Source organism: Phodopus roborovskii, unplaced genomic scaffold, assembly GCF_943737965.1.
Source record: "Phodopus roborovskii unplaced genomic scaffold, PHOROB, whole genome shotgun sequence".
NCBI classification, from domain to species: Eukaryota; Metazoa; Chordata; class Mammalia; order Rodentia; family Cricetidae; genus Phodopus; species Phodopus roborovskii.
Genome location: NW_026126409.1, coordinates 4,272,052 through 4,297,528, shown reverse-complemented (window position 1 = coordinate 4,297,528; position 25,477 = coordinate 4,272,052). Strand labels below are relative to the sequence as shown.

At 40.5% G+C, this 25,477-nt stretch overlaps 1 protein-coding gene across 1 annotated transcript in view; it reads right to left on the bottom strand.

Annotated features, from left to right (window-relative positions):
• Klhl2 (kelch like family member 2) overlaps window positions 1-25,477 on the bottom strand; it is a 110,588-nt gene that overhangs the window by 37,108 nt on the left and 48,003 nt on the right. The window contains exon 5 of the mRNA XM_051181951.1: window positions 6,033-6,195. Within this exon, the coding sequence (XP_051037908.1) occupies window positions 6,033-6,195 (163 nt within the window). The remainder of the gene's footprint in view (window positions 1-6,032; window positions 6,196-25,477) is intronic.

The following is a 25,477-nucleotide window of genomic DNA, read 5'->3' as shown; positions in this document are numbered from 1 at the left end:
GTCTATCTCTGAAGGGAAAAATCTTTCTTTTAAAATTATTATTATTTATTTGATATGTATGAGTCTTTTGCTGTGAACACTCACAGCAGTCACCACCGGACTAAAAAGTAAATCATTAGAGTTGGATCTGTCTCCTCTACTCACACTTAACAATCTTGCTTTACTCAGCTACTACTTACTTTGGAGCTGGAGAGAAAGCTCGGGAGTTAGGAACACTTGCTGCTCTTCTAGGGACCCAAGTTTGGTTCCTAACAGCTGTTTCGGGTGGTTCACACCTATCAATAACTGCAGATCCTGGGGATCTGACACCTCAGCCTCCTGAGACACCTGCACTCATGTGCACATAACCACATGAAGATATGCACCTATACACAATTTTAAGAAATAATAAATTGTTTTTTAAAGTGCTATGTTTCTTTGAAGCTCTGTGTGTGTGTGTGTGTGTGTGTGTGTGTGTGTGTGTGTTTAACCCTTTAAACCCTTTATTAATCTTTACCTATATCAGCTATCACCTCTTCACATTAATTCCTTTCATTCACATATTACCAAATCACCATTTATACCACACAGCTTCATTGTGACACCAGTAGTTACTCTGCCTAGAGTAGTTTACCATTGGCCACTGAATAAAGCTTATGTACATTTAATAAGTATTCCTTCTTGGAGCCAACAGTGCATACTCTCCAAGCATATAAACTATGTCATTATATAATACATATTGGACTTATAAACTACAATATATAATACAGAACATACATATGCAGTCTTCCTGAGTGAATGCATGTGCAAGGGCTTGCCCTCACTAAAGCAGTGAGCTTTTCTCTTGTGTCTCTCCAGCAAAGGAAATAAGCTGATCAATGAGTGAATGAAAGCCAGGCAAAACACAGCAAGTGCGTGAGTGATGACGTCACCTGGATCTACACACAGCTTGTCCCAGTAGGCAGAACATTCTAGGGAAAATAAATGCCTACTTTGTCTTCATATTCCTAATTAATAACATAAGTGCACAGCTGCCACAGTTCCTACAAGTGGTAACACTTAGTATTTGACTCTCAATCTAAAGGAGAAGAAGCCCTTCACACATTGACTGCCACAAGTTCCATTAACACAGAGGGATTCGGTGCAGGCTGAAAACAGCTAAGCCAACTCCTCTAGAAAAAATGCCAGCAAAACAGAGCAGAGCTTGTGTGTAGGTTAGTAAGATGTAAGCGAGGGCCACAATGGGTGCAAGAAATCTGAAAGTGATGAATTCTCCTGAGACGCAGCATTCAACGTTGGCTTGAACTCGGTTAAGGGGTGTTGCAGACTGAGTGCTTTGACAGTCTCCAGAAGACTTTTGTTAAAGACATTGTTAATAAACTAACACTGAGCAGACCCACAAATAATCAGCCAAGCCTGGTAATACCATTATTTAAATCACTCACTCAACATAGTGTTTCTTTCAAGAGAGCACCATCCAAATCAGTTTATTTTGACAGATGTTTACAACAAGCAGTGATTGCTTCCCTAAATTATAGGATGGTACACACAGAAATTTAATTAAATTCAATTTTTTGGCAGAATAAAATCTTGTGCAACTGCTTTTAGCCAGGTATGGTGGTACATACCTGTAATTCCAGCACTCAGGAGGCTGAGGTAAGAAGACAGGTGCAAGTTTGAGGGCAGCCTCCTCTACAGAGACCTTGTCTTGAAGGAAGAAAACAGGAAGCCAACATGCAGAGCCACTTCTATAGAGTAAGGTGTAATCCAAATACAAGCTAGCTTCTGAGCTGGGCAAAACACATGAAACCTATTGCTTACCTACCACCCACAGCAGCTCGGGAAGTGCCAGATCCAGATCAGAGGCTGGTTTTGAAATGAATCATCAGTGGGTGTAAGCTGAACATTCATGAGTTTTACAGGAGAAATGGGATCAGAGATTGCAGATTTATGAACAAATAGCAAACAATAAAAAGGGAGAATGATGGCTGGCACAAAGGTTCTGAATATCAACAAGGTCTGGAATGTGCTGGAATTGTAGTCTGAGGTGACTAATCAATTCATGCAGGAAAGGTGGTAGCTGCGGGAACTATGAAGAGAGGCCTCAATTGTGTCATGGGATATTAGATGACAGGAAGCACAAACTATGGAGGGAAAAGATAACCCAGGTGGCAAAGACAGAAGGCTGCCTAGAGACCAGGAGGGAAGATGGGCTGCAGAGACAATGTGACACTGGCCAGAGAGTGTAGAACCAAAGCTGGTAACAAGACTGAGCCATGGTCAAGAGCCTGAATAACTTCCCAGGGACTTGGAGACAGTGGCCTCAAGGATCTTTGCCTCTAGTGTGCAGCTGTATAGCAATGTCACATTAGGATAAAGGAAGCACATACAAACATACAGAGACATCTCAAAAAAAAAAAAAAAAAAAAAAGGTAGGCACTTGACAGGTCTAGAGGAAACATGGGGAGGAGATGCTGCCATGCCGAGGAAGGGCCAGTACTGCCCCAGGGTGTGAGGCTGTGTGTCAGGACAACACTAGGAATGCTTAGTGTTCTCCAAACCCCGTTATGTCAGTGCATGCACCAGCTCTAAAACGATCCTTCCAGCTTCCCCTGAAGCTCAGTTACAACTGGGACCAAGCAGTTTCTCATCTTCAGAGTGGCGAGTCAGGTGACATATGGATATGATTAGGACTCAGAGACTTTTCTCTCCTTGCATTTGCTTGAACTCACTGAAATTCAACTACCAGGAAGACAGGCTAAAAAGGCTCACATTTCAACTAATAATTCCGATCCAATCTCCCAAGTGTCTTGTCACTAGAATTATTAAAATGAATCTAAACTGATGAGCTCTAATTGCAGCTCTTTTGTCTCTCTGGTTTTCCAAAAAGAGCTCTAAAACAAATGTCTCCTTGATTTGGGAAATGTTTAAAATATGCCTGTCACCTAAAAACATGAAAAGACTGCCCCAAAAGACACAATCCCAGTATGCAGCAGCTGAGGCCATGGCAAATTCTTCACTTAAAAATTTTTACTATTATCATTAGTCCACACTAATTATATCAGGGAGTGGATTTTTACTGTGGCTTCTTTTAAAGACGTTCTATTTGTTTATTTATTTATTGTATGGGGTGCCACAGAACACAGGTGGGTATCAGTTCACTACTTCTATCATGTAGCTTATATCCTACCTTAGCTCCTTAGATCTTATCTTACAGTGGTGAGTGTCCTGATCTGCTGAGCGATCTCAGCAGCTTCACCTTTCTTTTGAGTCAGGCTCTCATGCAGTTAAGAGTGGCCCTGAACTCACTATGTAGTTGAGTGTGAACTATGACAACTCCTTCAAAATAACATGACATTCTATGGGTATGCCCTTTACAGAGTGTGCATATGAAAAATAAGAGAGGACAGAGAGGGAAAGAGGGTTACAGCTGGGACATTACCTAGGAGCTGACAGCTCTTAAGACTGGACTACAAGCACTATCCTGTTTCTGTATATACTTAGAACTTTTCATGGTAAAAGAGATTTTCAAATGTAACCTACAAACCTAAGCAACTCAAGCAAACATAAAAGCCAGAAGCATGATAGAAAAGCAATATAATCTTTAAGACTAGACTCTGAATTAAAATGTAGCATGCTAAAAAGGAAGAATTCATGTTTCTGTGTAATTTTACAGAAACTGTCATTCTTTTCTCAAAAACAAACAAACCTAGACAATCATGAAAGAATCTACAAAGTAAGATGAAGATGTTCCAACTGATACAATTTTTCTACAGGCTCTGTAGTATGCCATTAGAATCTGGGATTTTAAGTAACAGAAGATCAGCAAGTAAAACCCATATGTCTCCTGAGACTCGCACAGCTAAGTGGTGAGTTGGTTCTCACTGGAAGAAGCAGCACACACATCCCAGCTGAGCACAGAGACCGTCTCTACTTCATCTTCCGCATCCATCTTGCTTTACTCTCTCCCCAGGTGCCCCTCCCACACATTAAGAACCAACATTTACCAAGCACGGTATTGACAAGCAGCTACTCTGGGGGAATCATGTTAAACAATGATCACTTTATACACATAAAACAAACCCAAAACAAAACAAAACTCCTACCCCAGCATGCACAAGTCTCCTCCGCCGCTTAAAACATATACACCACATCTAGCAGTTAATGGAAATTGCATTTATAAGGAATATTTTCTATTTGGCTGCAGAACGGAACTGTAGACAAGAGGAACACATGGGTGAATTTGAAGCTGTGCATTATGGAAAAGGTTTTACTGGCTGTCTGTCAGTCTGTGACTGACAGTCCTGGACTGACTTAAGCACCAGTTCTGAAAACTCCTCTCCCAATCAGCTTCCTGATACTCAGATTGCATTTTCCCCCAAAACAATTTAGGCTGGCAGGTGCAAAGAAATCCAGATGGCAGTGGTAGCAGGGTGTGGTGAGTCTCGTCTGAAATGCTAGCACTCGGGGAAGACCAGAGTAGCTCAAGGTCAGTCTTGGGCTATGCTAAATTTAAAAAAAAAAAAAAAAAAAAAAAAAAAAAAAGAGGAAGAAGGTGGCCAAGCACATATGCAAAATTTCACATCTGCAACCTCAGGTACCGATGAAGCTGAGTCAGGATCGAACCAAGCAGAAGAATGTCAGGCCAGGTTTGAGGCCTGTTAGGGATACATGAGTACAAGGTGCATTTATCCAACTTAGTGCAACTCTGTCTCAGCAAAAAATAAAGGAAGGGATGTGGCTTTGGAAGTAAGCTACCCTAGCACCAAGTTCTGGGTTCAATTCCTAATATTGGAAAAAGGGGGTGGGGTAGCTGGAGAGATGGCTCAGCAGTTACAAGCACTGGCTGCTCTTCTGGAGGACCCAGATTCAATTCCTAGCACTTATACTGCCCCTCACAACCACTTGTAACTTCAGTTCCAGGAGGCTCTGATGCCCTCTTCTGGCCTCCGTGGGCACTACACACACGTGGTAGGTATGCAGGCATGTGTAGGCAAAACACCACTCATCAACAAACAAAAGAAATAAACAAGGCATCTGTGTGCCAGGAGCGATGCCATAGACTCATAAACCCAGCACTCTGACTGGAAGCTGAGCTAGGATGTCTGTGGTTTGAGGCCAGCCTAGAGGACATGTAAGACCCAAGTCAAACAACAAAACAAGAAGGAACTCTGGGAGCTTCTGGAGGACTGCTTTTGATGAGATGACAGGCGATCACAGTTCTGTCAGGCTGTTTCCAGAAAGATGGTTTTAAAAACCACGAAGCTTCCTGGTAACCATCTTAACATGCATTCTTGATGTTTATAAACTCAAGGGAAGAGGACAAGCTCCCTTTGTGACCCTCAGCTCCATCCAAGGGGCCTGATAATAATCTAGATGCAGGTGGTGAGCCTGAGCAGGCTGCAGATCAGCCATGGGCAGCCAAGCACCGCATCTACATATAGGCCATAATTGGGTCCTACATACATTCAAGATTTCACCGCTCTCAAGGTTTTTTAGGGCACAAAATTGTTTCCATGGATACAGCGGAACAGGTAAAAAAAAAACATCACTGAGACAAAATAATCAAATCACACATGCATGCATTTTCTCATGTGCCTGTGCATTTGAAAGAATACTCAGGGATTCAATATTTCCATAAACAAGACATCCTATCATTCAGCCCCAATGTCTTTTTTTTTTTTTTTCCCTAGTTTTTAAGACAGGGTCTCAGGTATTCCAAGCTGGCCTCAAACTCATTATGTATACAAGGATGGCTCTATCCCTGGCCTCCCACGTCCTGGATTATATGTATTTAACCACCACTCCCAGTCTCTGTGGTGCCAGACAATCAAACCCACAGCTCCATGCCTAGTGGGCAAGCATTCCACCATGTATACCGCCAGCCCTGAAGTTGTTTTAAATTCATAATTTTAAGACTATGTTTCAATGTTGCAGTTCTATCATTCCAAAATTTTAAACACAATTTTGTAAAGCCCAGATCCACAAGCCAAGATCACAGAGGTTTGCTTCCCACCAGTCTCAAACCCTGCTAAGTCTTGTTTCACACTTGCCTGCGTAAGTGTTGGCCTTGTTCAGGAGGTCTGTGCAGGCATGCATATCAGCAAAAGCCCGGATTCCTAAGCAGTTGACGGGGTGAAGCTGGGACTCTAAAAATTCACAGCATGTCTTCTTCACATCCTGTAACTGTAGCAGGCCAGCCGCTGGGAGGAGGACCTGCAACACACAAGCGAAACACTTAGGCACCAGTGAGCAGCCACCCTCCCCTCGCCATTTCCACATAAGGTAGGTCCAGCCACAGACTATATGCACATATTCCACACAAGCAAATGCAACAGCTATGGTGAGAATGATGGTGATTCTCCACACTCTCCATAATTTCCACAGGATCTTTCTCAGGTCTCCATCACACAGGAAATGCCACACAGGATTCTATTAATGGTTTATTGGGTAAACATAAAACATTCATTTGAACCTTTTGAATTTCAGTTGTTAGTGTGTGCATGTGTGATTGTGTTAGGGTCCTGTGTACTACAGTCTCTGTGTGGAGGGAGAAGGATTAACTTTGGTAGACTCAATTCTCTCCTTCCAGGTTTCCAGGGATTGAATTTAAGCCACAGGGCTTGCTGGGCAGGCATCTTTATGTGCTGAACCATCTCTCCAGTCCTCCTTTACAATTTTAAAGCACAAATTATTAGGATGCTAGGGGGCGCTATGGTGCAACAAAAAAATGATTTTGTTCCCTTAATGCAAGCAGTCACTGACTTTCCGGATTGGTGCAGGTGTGGCCCAGACAGATGCATTACACAAGAAGACTACACTATCATAGAAGGCTCTAAGTTCTATGCTTTCCCTGGGTGACAGGTAGGGGTGGACATGCATCAAACAATTTTAAATTCAACATAAGTCTCAAGCTACAGGAGGCAATTTCTCTAGAATGCAATATAAATGCTAAGAAGTAATGCATAAAAGATAATCACCTAATAGTTTTTCAGTGTGCATTCATGTTTAAGTAACTCCAAGCAATTTGATATTAGTCACAGATTATCCTGGGGGAACTTAGCTATAATCTTCACCATAAACACTACCACCATCACTTCAACTCCTTTCAAATGGGTCAATAATGGAAGGCATTTTTCTCTGAAAATGAATTAGGACATTGCCATGTTAAAGACCACATTTGAAAGTCAAATTAAGGAGAAAAAACTCATTTAAGAAGTCGTGAAATTCCTGCTTTTCTTATGAAGGCCATCTACCTCCCCTGCCCCCTCAAATCAACTGTTGGAATAACAATCCGTTTTAAAAGAGACTACATTAGCATGAAAAATAACCCAAGTTCCTTCAGGGTTATTTTGGAAATGATGGGATGTAGCTCAATGGTAGAATGCATACCAACAATAAATAAATAAATATTACTTTAATATGCACTACATTGCAGCCCAAAAACAAAAAAAAAGGTGCTTATGGTTATCTCTTATGATTTTCCCATGTCTAGGTAATAAGACTTAAATTTGTGGAAGAACATGTTTCTTTTGTGGGGGAATCACAATCTACCCTTATTTTCCTACATGAAGCATCAAGGCTTTCACTGTGAAATGTGGAGGCTGTGTGTGTGTATTTGTGTGCATAAGCAAGTAGCAGCTACCAGGACTGAAGACTAAGAGGCTTAACTGTGATTTAACCCATCTATTAACTACCATCAGTTTTTCTCTGAAAACATAGCAAGAACACCTAGAGACAACAGAAGAAAACCAACACATAACTAAGGGGGTAAGAGCCAAACCTTTTGCATGATGTGCAGAGTGTGGCCTCCTACATTATGGAAATGACTATCCAAGGAAGGCTTTAATTTGTTGGTCACATTTACACTGGAAGGATTTTCTGTGCTGGCATAAGTGTGCTCTGAAGCAGCGTAAAATACAACCCAAGATACTTAACAACACAGCCATTTAATTTGGCAAACATACATAGTCTAGAAAGTGGTCTTCGGTGTAATATTCACTCTTTGGAATTTATACAAATAAACGGTAATGATCACCCATCTAATCGGCATTTCCCGAGGATGGAGCAATGTTTTCTAGTAGATTCCACCGTGGTGATAACACAGCAGGCAAGAGGAAACACTGGCTGAGAAGAAATAGGCTTGCTTATACACTGCTGGTGGGGTACAGATGGAGTGAACTTACATGAAGAACATTTTGTTTATTGCAACCCAAACTGCCACAGCATATCGCCTCTGACTCAGCAACTGAAGCTACTGACTCACTAACATGTGCAGTCTCCCTACCTCAGTGTTATTGTGGGCAAAAGTGGAAGTTGGAGGTGGGGGTCTGAATCACACAAGCAGACTGCTTAAATAATTGTCACCATCCATTCAATGGAAGATCATGAGTCATTAAAAGGGGAAAAACTATACAAATAAGATTGTCTACAATATTCTCAAGTGAAATAACTTCAGCAAACAGCACACATTATAGCCATCCACACGTGTGTATAACTATCCAAAAAAGTGCAGGTTTTAAAACCTTTTTAAAGGTGTGTGTGTGTGTGTGTTCTAGTATGTGTGTGTTCTAGTGTGTGGTGTGTGTGTATGTGTCTATGGTGTGTGTGTTGCCTGTATGTTGTGTGTTGTGTGTTGTATGTGTTGTGTGTGTTGTGTGTATATGTGTTGTGTGTGTTGTGTGAGTATGTGGTGTGTGTGTTGTCTGCGTGTGTATAAGTGTGTGTGGTGTGTGTATTCTGTGTGAGTGTGTGTTGTGTGTGTGTTGTGTGTATATGTGTTGTGTGTGTGAATGTGTATTGTGTGTGGTACGTGTGTGAGTGTGTGTGAATGTATGTGTGGTGTATGTAGTTTGTATGTGTGTTGTGTGTCTGTGTGGTGTGTGTATAAGTGTGTGTATAAGTGTGTGTGTATGTGTGGTGTAGTGTGTGTGTTATATGTGTGTGAGTGTATATGTGTGTGTGTGGTATGTGTGGTTTGTGTGTGGTATGTATGCCTGTGTGGTGTGTGCATTGAGTGTATGTGTGTTGTGTGGTGCATTTGGAGTGTGTGGTGTGTAGTGTGTGTGAGTGTGTAAGTATGTGTGTGTGTGTGCACTTGTGCCCTCCTCTATCTTTCTCAGTCTATTACTTTTGAGTTAGGGTCTTTTCCTAAATCTGGGGGTCGTTTTCTTGGTTAGTCATGATGCCATCAAGCCTGCAATTCTGTCTCTGCCACCCTCCTTGGGGCAAGGGTACAGTCGGTCACTAGATTATCTGGCTTGTTACATTCCCAACCTCATGAACACACAACAAGCCCTTCTTAACTGCCAAGCCTTCTCTTCAGTCCCTTACATTTTTATTTACTCCGCTTTGCTGGTTTTAATTTAATCACTAAGAATTACAGAACTGGCTTATCAGATGAAAGAAATTCACTAAAATTATAGTGCTTGAGAGCAGGGGTAGAAGTTCTGAGGACGAACTACCTGGATTATTTTTTAGGGGATGAGCAATGAGTTTGTTGCTTTCAGGCTTGGTAAACATACGTTAAACACATGAGTCAACTGTATAAAACACTCGTTACTATTTTTATCTTGCTAGTAAATTTTTCAAAACTGCCTTACTTTTGTGATGTAATTTTACTAGGACCAAACTGAAAGAACTCATAGTTATGTAATTAATTACACATAGCCTCAAAACAAACAAGTAATCGCTGTCCCAGTTCATTAATGTGACATCTGGTGAGCACCAGTCACTCATGACACCAACAGGGAAGTAGCCAGGACCACAACAACTACCTAGATCTGATTCAGTTAAACAGCTGGTTAAAACAAAACAAAATAAAAATGACCCACAGCCTGTAATTGTATATCTTAGGATCCACTTTTTCTAATGAAGAACCCAAACTCAAGTGAAGTTGAAGAGAATGTCTAAGTCATATGGCCATGCCATGGAAAGCTGGGAATATGATACAGTTGACCAACTCTCTAGCCTACCATTCCAACACCTCCAGTTCCATCTCTAGGTAAAAAATGGAAGTATTTGCATAATTCCTAAATATCCCATATTATCCTTTCATCCCAGTAGTAAACACAATCACTTCAATAAAATCACTCTCCTAGTAGCTTCCATTTATGGAGTACCAAGGAAAGCAGAGAGCTAAGCAGTTGATGCCAGTAATGCCTCATTGTTGGTGTTACTATATGGAAGTTAAAACAGCCTTGGAGACTGTAACTCACCTAAGGCCATAAATCTGATACAGCAACAATCCAAGCCTGTTATGTGAGTGACAACAATCCAAGCCTGTTATGTGAGTGATATTAACCAAAATGGGGGTAACTACTTCAGACAGCACATAGACATTCCGTGTTCATGGTTCACAATGTAAACCAGGGACTGGAGAAATGGCTCAGTGGCTAAGAATGCCTGCTCTTTGAGAGGACTGAAGTTTAATTCCCAGCACTGGAGATGGGCGGCCATGATAGGTGGCTCACAATGGTTTCAGGGGACCCAACACCGTCTTCTGGCCTCCGTGGACACCCATACGCATGCATATGCACACACACAAATTAAAATATCTTTTATGTTCTGTACAATGTGGCTCAATATATCATCAAACTGAAAGAGAAGGACACAAAGTTTGGAGCACATAGGACATAGGGATGGATTTGGGATTAGTTAGGGGCAATAGAGTGAATATGGTCAAGATATGTTGTATGACATTCTCAAAGAACTAATAAAGTATTACACTAAAAATATAAAACAGGAGTGCACTTTAAAGGCTACCTTCTCTTTATTTTGATTATATAAACACTCTTACATAAGTGCATTTAAACAAAATTTAAGCTAATAGAGAGAAATGAATTACAAACATATTAGGAATCAAAATATAGAACTCTGTCACAAAGGCAGAATCCTGAAGATGGCAAAGGTTGTAATTTTGAACATACAGATTTGTAAGATCGAATTTACTATATAATCTTTCGATATTTGCTGTGATTTTTGCATGTCAACAGAAGGATAGATGGCTCTCATTACACCAGGGCTTATTTTGTTCTGAGTCAGGTAAACTGTACTATTGGTTACAAGACAGAAAACGCTCTCACTACACTGTCCATATGAGCCTCAAATTTGCCACCCTTCTGCTGCAGTGTCCTCTGTGGTAGATTACAAGCATGTGCTGCCTTGACAACTAAGAAGTAACTTTCAGACATGCTACTAGTCATAAATATATCTTGTAATTGTCAGGGCCAAGCACAGTAGCAAATGTCTTTAATCCTAGCACTCAGGAGACAGAAGCAAGCAGATCTCCAAATTACAGGCCAGCCAGAGCTACATAGGGATACACTATCTAAAATAAACAAAATACAAACATTACTAAAGGATCCAAGAACTAGATTTTTTAGGAATATATCTGCATATTTCTTTGGTTCTACCTCAAAATTCTCTGACTGACCTCTTACTCAAGCCACTACCATAGTGACCAGCTCCTGAGCTGACTTCATGAAGATGTCACAGAACACCCTGCCCCGAATCCTCTGTCACACTCCTATGTGACATATCTCCAAAAAAAAAAAAAAACCCAAAAAACCAAAAACAACAACAACAACACACCTGATTTCCAAGCAGAATATACAATATGGTATCTTTTTCTAAAAAGATATTTTCTTTTGAGACAGTTTTACTCTGTAGTTCTGGCTGCCTGGAGCTCAGTATTTAGGTCAGGTTGGACTTGAACTCATAGAAACTGAACTCATATTGGCTCACTGCTTTGTGTGAGCCAATATACCCAGGAACTTTATTATTTGTGTGTATGGGCATGCCACGTGTGGGTGTACACATATAAGTGCAGGTGCTCATGCAGACCAGAAGGGGGTGTTAGATCCCAGCTAAGGTTACAGGTGATTGTGAGCAGAATTATTCCAGTACTGGGGAATTGAACTCGGGTCCTTTAGAGAAACTGCAAATATTTAGCCACTGAGACATCGCCCTAGGCGCTATCTGCTTTCTCCACGTGCGTGCGTGCGTGCGTGCGTGCGTGTGTGTGTGTGTGTGTGTGTGTGTGTGTGTGTGTGTGTGTCTAGAAGGAAATACTTTGGAGATTATCTCTAGTTAGTGGCAATAGAGAAGCTTTTACTGTTCTAATAACTGGGTACCATTTGAATGGCCACATATCACGTCTTTAAAAAGGAAGACACAAGTGAAAGAACACCTTTCTCTACTTTGAGAACTCTGGCCAACAAGCAGTGAGTGTACTCACTGCTGATGAAATACACTCCCTGTGAGACTTTGGCCACCCCTCACCAGGCTGCCTGACTTCGGCCTGACCTCTGATCTCCACGGTGTCTTCTATGGGAGGGCAGTGTTCTGTAGAAGAGTAAGAATGGGCTCCATAGTACTCTTCTTGTAGATAGTACCATCTCAAAAGTTTAGGGAAAGATCGAGTAGAAGAGCGTGCAGCTAATTAAATAAACTTAACTCAATGTTATCTAAAAGGCTATCATTTGAGAAAATAAATTTTTTTCACTTAGAAATGGTAATTTCATAAAGACAAATTAAAGGCTGTAGAGACTATACTCAGGAGAAGCATCCCATAATGAATAGAAGGCGGGTAGGGGCACAACTGATTAGCAAAGACAAGTAGAATGCTAGACAAGGAAGCTTGAACCAAACCATTAGCGTCCCTGGGACACTTGTACCAGCTGCACATTTTAAAGTAAGATGCTTTTATCCCACCTCACACTGACAAGCCAAATTACACATGCATTACTTTGCTCAGACAAGCACATTTCTTCTGGTTGGCTATTAGCATCTGTAGCATATTTTCAGCTTGGGTATTTACTCCACCATGGGGGAAATAATTTATATAGTATGTCTTTTAGATCCTTGGCCATTAGCAGTCTGTTTATTAAGAAGAGACAATGAAGGTTCTGAATACTACATACATAAGATGTTCCAACGTCTAAGAAAACATGAAGTGAAATTGACAACTCAGTCACTGCAAACTCACAAACTCACTGCTAAAGGGTGGACTTTATTAACTCTCAAAGTCTTTTATGTGTATCACAGAAACAAGGACCTGAAAGCAAACAAAGAAAAAGATGTCCAACGGATGACATTATCTCCACACATGAAGAAGCTGAATGTTGTTGGACTTGAAGAGTCTCATTCTGGGGGGTTAGCGAAATAACTTAATGGGCAAAAACTCTCTATGTAAGCATAAGGACCTCAGTTTAATCCCCAAGAAAATCAGCATGCTCCTATAACCCCAGCCCTGGGCAGGCAGAGACATGAGGCTCCTAGAACACTTGTTGGCTAGTTTAGCTGAATTGGCAAAGCTCAAGATTCCGTGACAGAATCTGTCTCAGGTAACTAAGTGATTGAATGAATAAATGAATGGGTGAATAGATGAATGAATAAGATGCAGAGTTTGAGAAAAAAGACATCCAACATGTTGATCTTTGTCTCCCATACACATGCTCATAGATGAATGTGTACACACACACACACACACACACACACACACACACACACGGGCACATACAAAAATCTCACTATGAAATAAAATCAGTGGTTTTCACCACCATGCATGACTCTTGTAAAATCTACACCGGCCTCCAAGACCCTAAGCAAGTCATGCTCCAGGGGGCTGTTTTCCCCATTCATTGTCATTTACAGACACAAGATGGTTATGAGCTGAATCTCCACTGATCAGCACTAGCACCTGGCTGCTGAGACCTCAGTAGGTACATGAAAGAAACAGGAAGGTTGTACTTCCTCTTTCAGGGATGCAGGGCTACACCACATAGTTTGGAAACAGGAAACATTTATCTCCGGCATCCTGACATCTTCTTAGTCATAGTTCTACCTCTCAGAACTGCAAGCCTTAACCAGGAAGCAGCCCTCTGTTCTCACCTTCCAACCATACCTTACCACCTTCTAAACACACCTGCCTTGACTTGCTCTGCCCAAGCTCCATACCCTGAGATATCTACCAATAGCAGGGTCTAAAGCTCTTTGTTCAATTAGGTCACGTTGCAGTTAATATTAAAACACTTCAGAATAAGTTTTGCCCCAGAGGCATTTAAAGTTTTAAGAGACACTGACTCCCCAAATGTTCCTGTAATGGTGGTGTTTCCAGGGATACAAACAAGGGATAGAAAGAAAAACTGGGGGCAACACAGTTTTCAGTCTATTTTTATATAGCTCCTATTTACATCCTTTGCAACTCAAAGTGTCTCTGACAGTGGCCCAGACATACAAAGCAGACAACACCTACCTTGTGTACAGCATTGTTGAACAAATAAAATCAATCAACCACTTAACACAGGGCTAGCCCATGATGGCTAACACTGTTGTTTTGTTTTCTGGAACTGAATGGAAGATTCAATCCCATGACAAAGAAACACTAAGATCTGTTCTCTTCATTTGCAAGATAATATTCTGTCTCACATCAAATGTTCTTAAAATGAAACCCATCAATGCCCATAATTATTGTCAGTAACAAGCCTCTATCCCTCTAAACCATAAGGTATTAACAATTACTCACAGAAGAAAAGATCAGTTTTCTATAACAGATATCACTGGGTATACAAACCACACTTAAGTGCATGCCTCATGCCTAGCAGGAGATGGCTAACACAAACTCAGTGGTATTTCTGGAGGGGTTATTTGTCTCATAATGCTTTGTCTGGGCCTAAAAAAACAAAACAAACAAACAAAAAAAAAAACCTCACAGGTCTTTTGCTTACATATTATGGTTTCCACTTGTGAGTTTTTATGAGCTTTCTGTATGAGAGAATATATATGTTTCTTGTGCTTTTTCTTTGAGTCTTTTTGTCGGTTTGTTTTTCCTATTCTGGTTTGTTTTTATTTTACTTTATTTTATTATTTTTTATATGACTATTTTCTAATGAGAGAAGTAAGGTGTGGATTTGGGTAGTGGGGAGGAGGAGAGAAGCTGGGAAGACTTGAGGGAAGGGAAACTGTGATTAGAGTATATTGCATGGAAATGATCTATTTTAATTTTAAAAATATGTTAATGAATACATCTTAAATATTCTTAAATGATGTAACCAGGTGCCTACCTATAATCTCAGCACCTGAGAGGCAGAGGCAGGAGGGCAAAATTACTAAAAAGCTTCAGATTAGTCTGGGCTATATTTCCAGTTCTAGGCCAGCATGGGCTATCCTAAGTGCCAGCAGGTGAAACAGAGCAAGACACTTCCTCAGAAGAAAATCAGATGTGATCAGAGGTCATTCACAGAAGAAAACAGTACATGTACAAGGTGAGAAAAGCATCTAGTGTTCCATTAGTTATCAAAAGCATATAAATTAAAACAATGAGAAAGGAACATAACTACACACACACACACACACACACACACACATTCAAATGAAGAACAGTAAGCTTAGGCCATAGCCTCTCTTAGAAAGCAAATAAGCCATATTTTATTTAAAGCACACACACATGCAAGGACACACAGAGAGAGGGGATGGGGGGGGAGGGAAGCTTTGACCCTATAGGTATTTATGTTTGGGAATATACTCTAAGAAAATTGGGGGTGGGACCCACAAAACAGATTACATCCATATATTTTACTATAGTGCTTATTATTCATATGCCCAGGAAGAAACATGCAACAATGTGGCAATGCTTGACGCAATTATTGTAAAGCAACATGATAAAATGTTTTATAGCCAGTACCAATGAAGACTGATGAGTTGCTAGGTAACCCAGGCAAGCCTTGAACTCATACCTGCCTTAACCTCCCAGCACCAGTATTATAGGCATGTGCTAACACATCATGCATCAAGATAATATGGTCTTTAAAATAACAACCATTTCTCTGGGCTGTGGATGTAGTTCAATAGTACATACAGTATTTGTCTACCACAGACCAGATCCTGCGCTCAGTTTCTGGCACCACAAAATGCATAAAATAAATGCGGCAAAATAAAACTTCAAAAATATTTGTTATAACTTATAATAAAGTTTACCAATATTTATTATTATAATAGCTTATAGTAAAGGTATAACATACTATAAAATTAAGTGGACACACAGCCACATACAGCTACATTAGGAAAGACTAATGACCAGCAGGCTACATACAGAAGGCAAAAACAACTGGACATTTGCACATATTTTGTTTCTCCTGTCATATAGAAGACACGAGTAAAGACAGGAATTCATTGGTGTCTTCTAATGACAGCTTGGCTCCTGCCCTTACACCCTGCATCGGAGCCCAATCTTGTCTCTAACAGGAGAGTTTCTGAACCAATAAAGCCAGCTGACTTAATGCCACTGCTAATGTGGCCTTAGCATCCTGACATACTATTCCCCAGACCCAGCTCCAGCCCAACAAGAATCCTTCCCCTCCAAGAGGACAGCTACCAGGCCCAGCCTAGGCTGAGGCAGGCCTTCCTTCATGCTTCATTCTCCTGTCTCATCTGGCCAGAATGCCTTGGGGCTCAACTTCCATTCATGCTAAAGGACCAGCGGGCATTTATTCACTTGAAAATGACATATTAGTCATTTAATGAATCTGTATTGAACACCCACCTCTGTGCTAACTAGTAAGTATAGGGATATAAAATTACATATCCCTAGAATATAGAATATAGAAAACAAACAGCTCAGATTCTAATGGGGATGGCTTCCATTTATTTATCGGGGACATGTGCAGCTGCCTTCACCCTAATAATCCTGCCTTCCACCAGACCTTTGGATTCCAAAGCCCAAAGCCATGGGCAGACTGAGGTTGCAAGTGAGGGGCTGTAGATGTTAATACCAGTCTGCCACTAAATTCTTAGAAAGTCTCAAGAGCATGAATTGACTAAGAAGAATCTAGAATTGACTGAGAAGAATCTAGAATGGACACCGTGCCACAGGCTGCACTCAGAGAACTCAGACCTTGAATCTAATATATGATCCTGGAAAACCACTGAGTACTCCTGTGCCACAAATTTCCCAATTGTAAAACAATGTCTGTCCGGGGTGTTGTAAAAACTAACCTGGGTTCATGTTTGACCAAGAGGCTGAGATATGGATCATAGGTAGTCCTTTCCTTTAAAACAGGTAAGTATTTTATCCCTTCTCAAACACAATGTACTCTTGTCTCATCCACATTAGTACTTTCTCCTTAGGGTATCCCAACAAACAAGAAATAAATGTAAGCACACCAAGAAATCTAGCATTCAGGAGCTTATGAAGCAGGAGGAACGCAAATCTGAGGCCAGCCTGAATAATAGTGCAAGACCCTGCCTGAAAACAAAATAAAAACAATATTAGAAAGAACCTTTCAAGTTAGATGTCTTTATTTGTAGTGTTTTTGTTTCTGAGACAGGCTGGCCCAAGCTGGCCTCAAACTCCAGGTTCTCTGGACTCTCCTCCAGCATACTGGGAATATAGCTGTGTACCACCACAATCAAATTTGCCTTCTGCATCTCCATTAGATTCTTCAAAATTCTTCCTTTCCACATCTCTAGAATTTTCAATAACTAAAGAACAGACTACCACTAAGTTCATATCCACCTTCCAAGAACATAATGTTGGTGAAGGGCTCACCTAGCAAGCAGGAGGCTCTGAGTTTGATACCCAGTACTGCATATAACTGGGCTTGGTGGTACACAATCACTTAGGAGATGAAGCAGGGGCATGAGAAGTTAAAGGCTATCCTAAACTACATATAGAGTTCAAAGTTAGCCTGGGCTATATAAATAAGATCTAACAAGATGAGACCAGTAAATTGAGACCAGCAAGTTGAAGAGCCAATTCCAATGTCTAAAATAGAAAGTAGAAGGCAGTAAGCACCCTCAGTAGACCTCAGAATTTGCCTTTAAATTACTAAAACATTAAAGTATCAAAAGGGATGTTGAAGTTAGTCAAAGGGCAGTGGTAAGACCTGTCTTGAGATGAACTAAGGGTACCTATTGTCTCTCAAAGGTGGACACAGGCATCTTAACAACTGTGATGACAAATTCAGTGGCAAATACAATTATCAAAATAATTTATCTCCATTGCCTCATTTTGTGGTAATCACTCCCTAGACTGGGAGAAGTAATTCAGGGTGTTCCTCAGAGCCCTGATTACTTCATTACATTTGCCCTCTTCCCTTCCAATCCTTCCTCCCTTCCCCTTCTCCTTGACCTTTCCTCTATACCTGCATCCTTCCTCCCTTCCTCTCTTTCTTCCTCCCTCCTATCCTTCCTTCCTTCCTCTTTCCATTCCTTCCTTCCTCCTCATCCTCTTTTTTCTTTTTCTTTTAACAGAAGAGCTCCACTATGTAGCACTGGATAGCCCGGAACTCAGGTGTATGGCCTCATACTCACAGAGCTCTGCCTGCCAATGCCAATGGGTGCAAACATGTACCAGCATGCCTTAGCTTCATCTTCTTTTTAAGTAACACGTGGTATTTTCCAATAGGAGTCTTCAAAATTTTAAAGTAGGCTAATCTTTATTGTTATTTTTTTAGAAGCAGCACTAAATGAAAACACAGGTATATAAAAACAATAAAAATTTAACCCTTGAAGAACTATTTGAAGGGATGGTGAGATAAATCAGTTGGTAAAGTGCCTTATAAACATGAAGACTAAGCTCAATCCCAACAATCCACATAAAAATGTCAGAACCCAGCATGGTGGTGCATGTCTTTAATCTCCAAACTCAGGAAGCAGAGGCAAGTGGATCTCTGTGATTTGGAAGTCAGCCTCAAATACATAGTGAGTTCTGGGATAGACGGGCTTACATAAGGAGACCCTATCTCAAAAAGCAAAACAAACAAAAATGCTAAGCACAGTGCATGCTCTTATTATCCTGGTGCTGAGGAGGTGATGGAAAGGCATCCCTGGGAATCACTAGCCATCATCCTAACTGATGAACTCTAGGCCAATGAGAGAACTTGCTTGCTTCACTCAGTAAACAGATGGTGTTCCTCAGGGTAAGTCTGCTGGCCTCCACATTCGTGTTCAAGTACACACACACACACAGAGAGAGAGAGAGAGAGAGAGAGAGAGAGAGAGAGAGAGAGAGAGAGAGAGAGAGAGAGAGAGAGGGGGGGAAATAGCTACCTGTCAGTTACATATTGTTTTTGATAAGAAACAACATCTCTCCTTTGAACCCTGTCTGCATTAAATATTCATACATCACCTCCCAACTTTATGTCTCAAAGCTAATGTGAGACATAAAAAAGATAGATGAAAATATTAAATTATTGCTAGAAAAATAGAAAGAAAGACACACAGCAAAGCACCTAAGCAAAACAATCAAATTAGATTTTACTTTATCGGAAATTAAGTCCACCCATCTTACTGAAAGCTTGGCTGACCCAAACAAGAGGTTAATTACAGCATATCTGTTAAGCTCAGCATTGCCCATCAAAGCTCTTTAGACCTTTTCATAACACCCAAACTGTTAAAGTGAGTGCTTATCAACACACTATATCACATAGTCAATACACATAAAGGATTACTCAGCAAGAAGGAAGAAACAAATGGCCGAAAAACCACCTAGCTGAAGCTCATAAACACTACAGTGTGGGATGGATAGCAGGCCTCTAAATCACATCCTGGATGCTGTTTAGACAAAGTGCAAAACAACCAAAACCATTCTCATAGAAATCACATTGGTGGCCTGGGGAGAGGTGAAATATTTGCGGGAAAGATGTCCAAGTTTCTAAGTGTTCAATGTCTTGTTGCACCATGGGTCATAAGTAGCTGTACTTATTAAAATTGTGCAAACCACACAGTTAGGATCTAAATAAGACTTCACTAAGGAAATGAAAATGAGCCCTTAAAACTTACACTAAGGGCTGAGGATGTAGCTTAGCAATGGAGGTACATACAATAGGCCCTTCATCACCATCAAAATACAATACAGAAAACACTCTGGAGATTAACCAGAAGTCTAGGCAGCATTCATAAGCCATGCATCTGATTTTTTTTTTAATGGAAAATAATGGCCCTGTCTAGTAAGATCTAAAACTTTAAATAAATCAAAACAAAAACATCAAATGTAGTTATGTAGCAAAATTTCTACAGTAGCATTCGGAGACTTCTTTTAAAATAGTAATTGGAGTTAGAAAGATGGTTCACTGGGTAAAGTGCCTGCTATACAAATGTGAAGACCTAAGCTCAGATCCACAGCACCCAAAATAAAAAGCAGGGTATGCACCTATAATCCAAACATTGGGAAGTGGAGACAGGAAGGCCTCAGAGGTTCACTACCCAGCCAGTCTAGCCAATTGTTGAACACCAGGTTCAATAAGGAACCCTGCTTCAAAAAATAAGGTGGACCACAATAAAGCAAAACACCTGGGCCTCTGCATACACAGTAATGCAACACACATGCATGCACGTACGCACGCACACCAAAGACCATTAACATCATGAATGTTATATTATTATATTATTATGAATATATATATTAGTGATGTATTTGGTTTTTCACAATAGAAATTTCAGAATCAAACATTTTCAAAAGCATAGGAATTTCTTAACCTACCAATGAAACTAAGAAATCAAAGTTCAAAAGGTAGACTAATTTTAAAATGTAAATAGCAATAATGCTAGGCTTTACAAATATTTGTTTGATCTCAAAACTTAACACGCCAGATCCATGGATAATTGAATTTCAGGCCCTCTTATAACCGCCAAGCCTGTTTGGAGAGACACACTCCGGGTACTGGCAGCCAGGTGGGTTCAGATGTACCATACACAACCTCCATAACTAGACAATAGGAAGCAAATACCAAAGACCATAAAAGTGCCAGGCTGCTGCACTTTTTACCTCTTTTTTTTTTTTTTTCACTATTGTTGAAGATGATTACAGCAGTGCTATAATTTGCAATGTTATAATCAGAGTCAAGTCACTTTTTGTCCATCTAGATAAATGCCTTTTATGTGCTGCATAAAGCTATTGAAAACATCAGCCTCCGGATGAATCAGCCATGTGAACATCTTGAAAGATTACATACTTTAATGACACAAAGCCACACGTGAATTAATTACTGAACCTTCTGAAACACCCAGCTATGTCCCAGAGTCCTTCAAGGTTGGTACCCATCAAGTTCTAAAAGACATTATCAGAGTAAGGCTCCAAATTTCTCCAGCTTACTCACTGTAACAGCCGTCCCACACCAAACAAAATAAGGTTTTTATATGCTCAGTTCTCCTAGCTTACATGAAATAAAACACAACTTAAGTGGAATGACTAGAAAAAGCATGTTCTAGTTGCTCAAATATTCGACTAAAATCAGACTTCCACAAAACCCACTCAATTGTAGATAACTGAAAATTTTCTGTCTTTGGATAATACTAAACTACATGTCTGCCGATAAAATATGTTAAAAGATAACTAAATATTAGAACAACAGATAACACACACTAATGACACAACCTCATTGGTCAGTAGCTATAATGGTTGACTAGAAGCAACCATTACTTCTGAGGTTTTGATCCAACGGATTCTTGTGTATGATTTTTAACAAGTTTAAACTTACGCTTTTTAGGTACATCATCTAACAAAGGAATTAACTTTCTGTCACACAGTAAAACAGAGCATAAGTAGAAGGCGATAGCCCTCCACATGTTGTGTGGGAAGAAATGATCTGTTTTCTCCAGCCACTGAGTGTCAAACCAATGGCATGTTAGGAATCATGCCACAACATCCACTCTACCTGAGTTTTATCTCAACACTAATTCAAACTCAAAAAAACTCACAATACGAGGTTCATACTTTGCTACACTATATGTAGCAAACTACAACAATAAATGCCCAGATTCAGCAGCATGCAAGGTGTCAGATGGCCATTTTCTACCCAGGGATGCCAGGCTATCTTAATAAGTTCTTCATCATCCTCAGCCTTATCTTTTTATTGCTGGCCATTTCTGTTCAGCATTCATGAAGCCTTTTTAATATTTTTGCAAGCTTTAACTGGTGCATTTTACAGCATTTCCATGATGTGGCAAGGCAATATTGGCTTCACTTAATGGCTGAGAAGACAGAAAGGTTAATGCCCTACTCAAATCTATTCTTGAAGTTAATGGTAATTCAGGACTTGAGCTGTAAATGATCATATGATAATTAGCCAGGGTCCATTGGCCCATGGAGTTTTCTAGCAGAGAACCACTCCAAGGGCTTATTATTATTTTCTGAATTATTCAGCTGTCATTTAAACATGCAGCATTATACATTTAAGTGATTGTATCCTAAGAGGCCAGTAAGGACACTTAACAAGACTGCTCAGATGCTCTTGTTCACCTAGAAGCTAAGTCTCCTACTGAACTTCCACTCCTGTGGCACTTGAGCAACTTCTAAACACAGAACCACTGTGAAGGAAGAAAGGTCAGCCTATTAAGATGACCAAAGGATACTAATAGGGGAACAGACCTGGAAAGGCACTTGTCAGTAAGCATAAAATATAACCAAGGTGTTGGAGGGAGACACAGCTCAACTGTACAGTGCTTGCCTAATATGCTCGTAAGGTTAAGGGTTCAATCCCCGGAACAGTGGTATTACCGGGGGGGGGGGGGTTGCAGCCGCATAATCAAGTGTATGGTTATAATCTCTTTCAATAGAAAGTATTTTTCATAGTGTAGATGTTCACATTATTAAATATCCCCAAGCAATTTCAAAAGAAATCAAAATTCCAGGGACCTCTGGTTGAGAATTGCTACCTTAGTGACACTGTAGCTAGTAGAGTTAGCTATCTACATCCACAAGTGCCAGGGAAGGAAAGCACAACCACCAGCTTACTAAATAAACAGGCTATGTGAAGAGCGATTCATTGTTAAGGCTTTTCAAGTACAGACCATGAAAGGGGGGAGGCACTAGGTTTCATGGTATGTCGTCAATACCTATACTGTATGCAATAAGGATTCTAGAACAGGCTGAGTTCAATAGGACCATCCCTACCTCTTCATTTCTACAAAATCTCTCTTCCCTGGGAGTCCATGCTCCCTACATGATGTTCTGATTACAAATCCTACATATAACTAACTAGATTCTATAATCATGCACATTACACAGTCCATACACATATAACATTCCATAGAAATACCTGTGACCTACTGAAAATATAAGACTGTTAAGGCTCAGGTATTATTCTTTTAATTTTGACTAGCCCAATCTACTTCCCAAGAGTTTAATCAACCCTAATGAAACAACTTATAAAGCTACAAAGCTAGGAAACAGAATGAGTACTCAAGGTCCAGGATCACTCTGGAGTCATCTACATGGCTCCCATCTCAAGCAGGTCCATCTGCATGTGTGTTCACCTACTTTCTGGATTACTGCTGAGTACTGCAGTCATACAGTCACATATTGGGCATTTCCATATTAGAAATGTACCAAGAAGAATGCAATATGGAAGACCATAGAGACAGGTCAGATAAATCATTGCCATGAATCCTAGCGATTGAATACCTGGGCTCCACACCCTGGAAAGAGGGAATTGACTCTCAAAAATAGTCCTCTGGTCACTTGTACACTGTGACATGCACATATGTATGCATACATGCAATAAATAAATACATAAATAATGCAGTCTGAGATTTTTTAAAAAAGGAAACAAAAAACACCCAAATAACAATGTATTTATGTAGTTAATAACAAACTCAGTCATATACCACTATTTATCAAACTCCCCTCCCGTGTCCTACGTAAATGCACTCCACAGTAAGATGTTTTTGCATTACAATCTAGAACTCAAAAGTTTCATGGAATTTTCTAGAACCGACTTCCTATTCTACTCTCTAGACTTTAGACATGAATAGAACTTTCTAATTTCTTATGATGACTCACTGAAATTATTCTACTAACTGGGCACCCCCCACCCCAGAGAAGCAGCAGCGCTTCATGACACACAGATATCAATCCCCACTGGTACTTCCTCCTCCCGAAGCCCAGCTTCCTTGAAGCTCACATCCTCTCTCTCTCCTTAGTGGACTATCTAATGACATCAGTCACTGCTGCTCATTTACCAATGGTCTTTTAAAAACCTAGACCACAGTTCTCCATCTGCTCCCCCACTCCTCTCAATTATCTGTCCATGTGTTCTCCTCGAAGAATGACAGAAATGTGGGACACACCAGTAACTCAGCCCAGCTTAGGTGACGCAAGCCAGTCAATCTACAAACCCTGAAAGATGAACAATTTTGGTATTAGGCCACAGAGTTGGTTGTTTCCTCTGCAGCATTTAATGGCAGTAGCTATATGCATCATCTCCATACTGAGACAGCTGAATGGAACTGAAGAAACACACATTCTAGCTAATCACTCTGACTAAAACCTTAAGAGCGCTCTCAACAGGCTACTTACTGTGCTTCAATGAGCAAATTTAGCTTGTCCTCTCCGAGATGATGACTTCGCATTGCTGGTCTCCTCTTAAATCTTCAGCATCACTTTCCCCCATCTTCATCTAGGCAGGTAACTTACCACCACCCCCATCTCTGTAAATATAGGCAGGCTGATAGGACATCTACTTTACCTGCCATCCAAACCTATAAAAATGTCTGCATTCAACAGTGGAACTTCTCTTGTTCCCAGCCCATCTACTTTGTTTTAGATCTTAATCTGTATCAATTTTGGAAAACCTTACCAAGTATACTCTTCTCTCGCTTTCTCTCCTACTTTTACCAACCTCTGCTTCTCTTTGGGTCAATCTGACTGTTGTAGAAACTTGCTTTAAGATAGTAGCATGAAGAAACAATCCTTCCATTACCCTCCTCACCCCCTTCAACTAGCATGTTTCTCTTGGATTTCAGAGCAAAACACTTTGGATGAGCAGCCTGTGATCTCTGCAGCCTCCTCAGTCCACTCCAATCAAGTTCTCATTCTTACCATCGCATCCAAATGTTCAGATCGTTATCGACTAGTATGACCTGCAATTTACCATCCATTCTAAGACATTCTGTGTAGAGTAGCACTAATCAGACAAGACACCAGATAATCAGCATAAACTGAGACTGCAAGATCAACTTCTGAGTACAGCACCCTCCCTGCTGATGCTACTGCAGCCAATGTCAATTCAGTACTTTCTAGGCCTGTCACAAACTCTCAGCATTTTTCCTCACAATATTCCTTTCTCTAAAACTAGCATCCAGCTAGCTTCCCTCTACATAACTGGCTGTTCAGCTGCTCATCCAAACAGGCTGCTTAGCTGCTCATCCAATATGCAGAATACTCGAGACTAGTTATCTTTCATTCTCTTTTTCCTTCCATTTTCTATGCTATGCTCAAGGTGAAGGCACCTAGTCCAGTGACTTCCTAGCACCTTGATGCCAAGTTTGTGTATGTGATCCTTTCCCCCCACAGAACCAAACCCTGCTCAACATCACTTAGAAATACAAGTCAAAAGTCACGGTGAACATTACTGAAAAAGAACTGCTAATCCCCAATCCTCACTACCCCAAAATGTACCCCCATCTCAAGTCTTCTCTGTCCGAAACAACACACAACCATCTGCCCCACTGTTTAGACCATCCTTAGTAAACATTCACCTTTGAGGCAAACACCAAA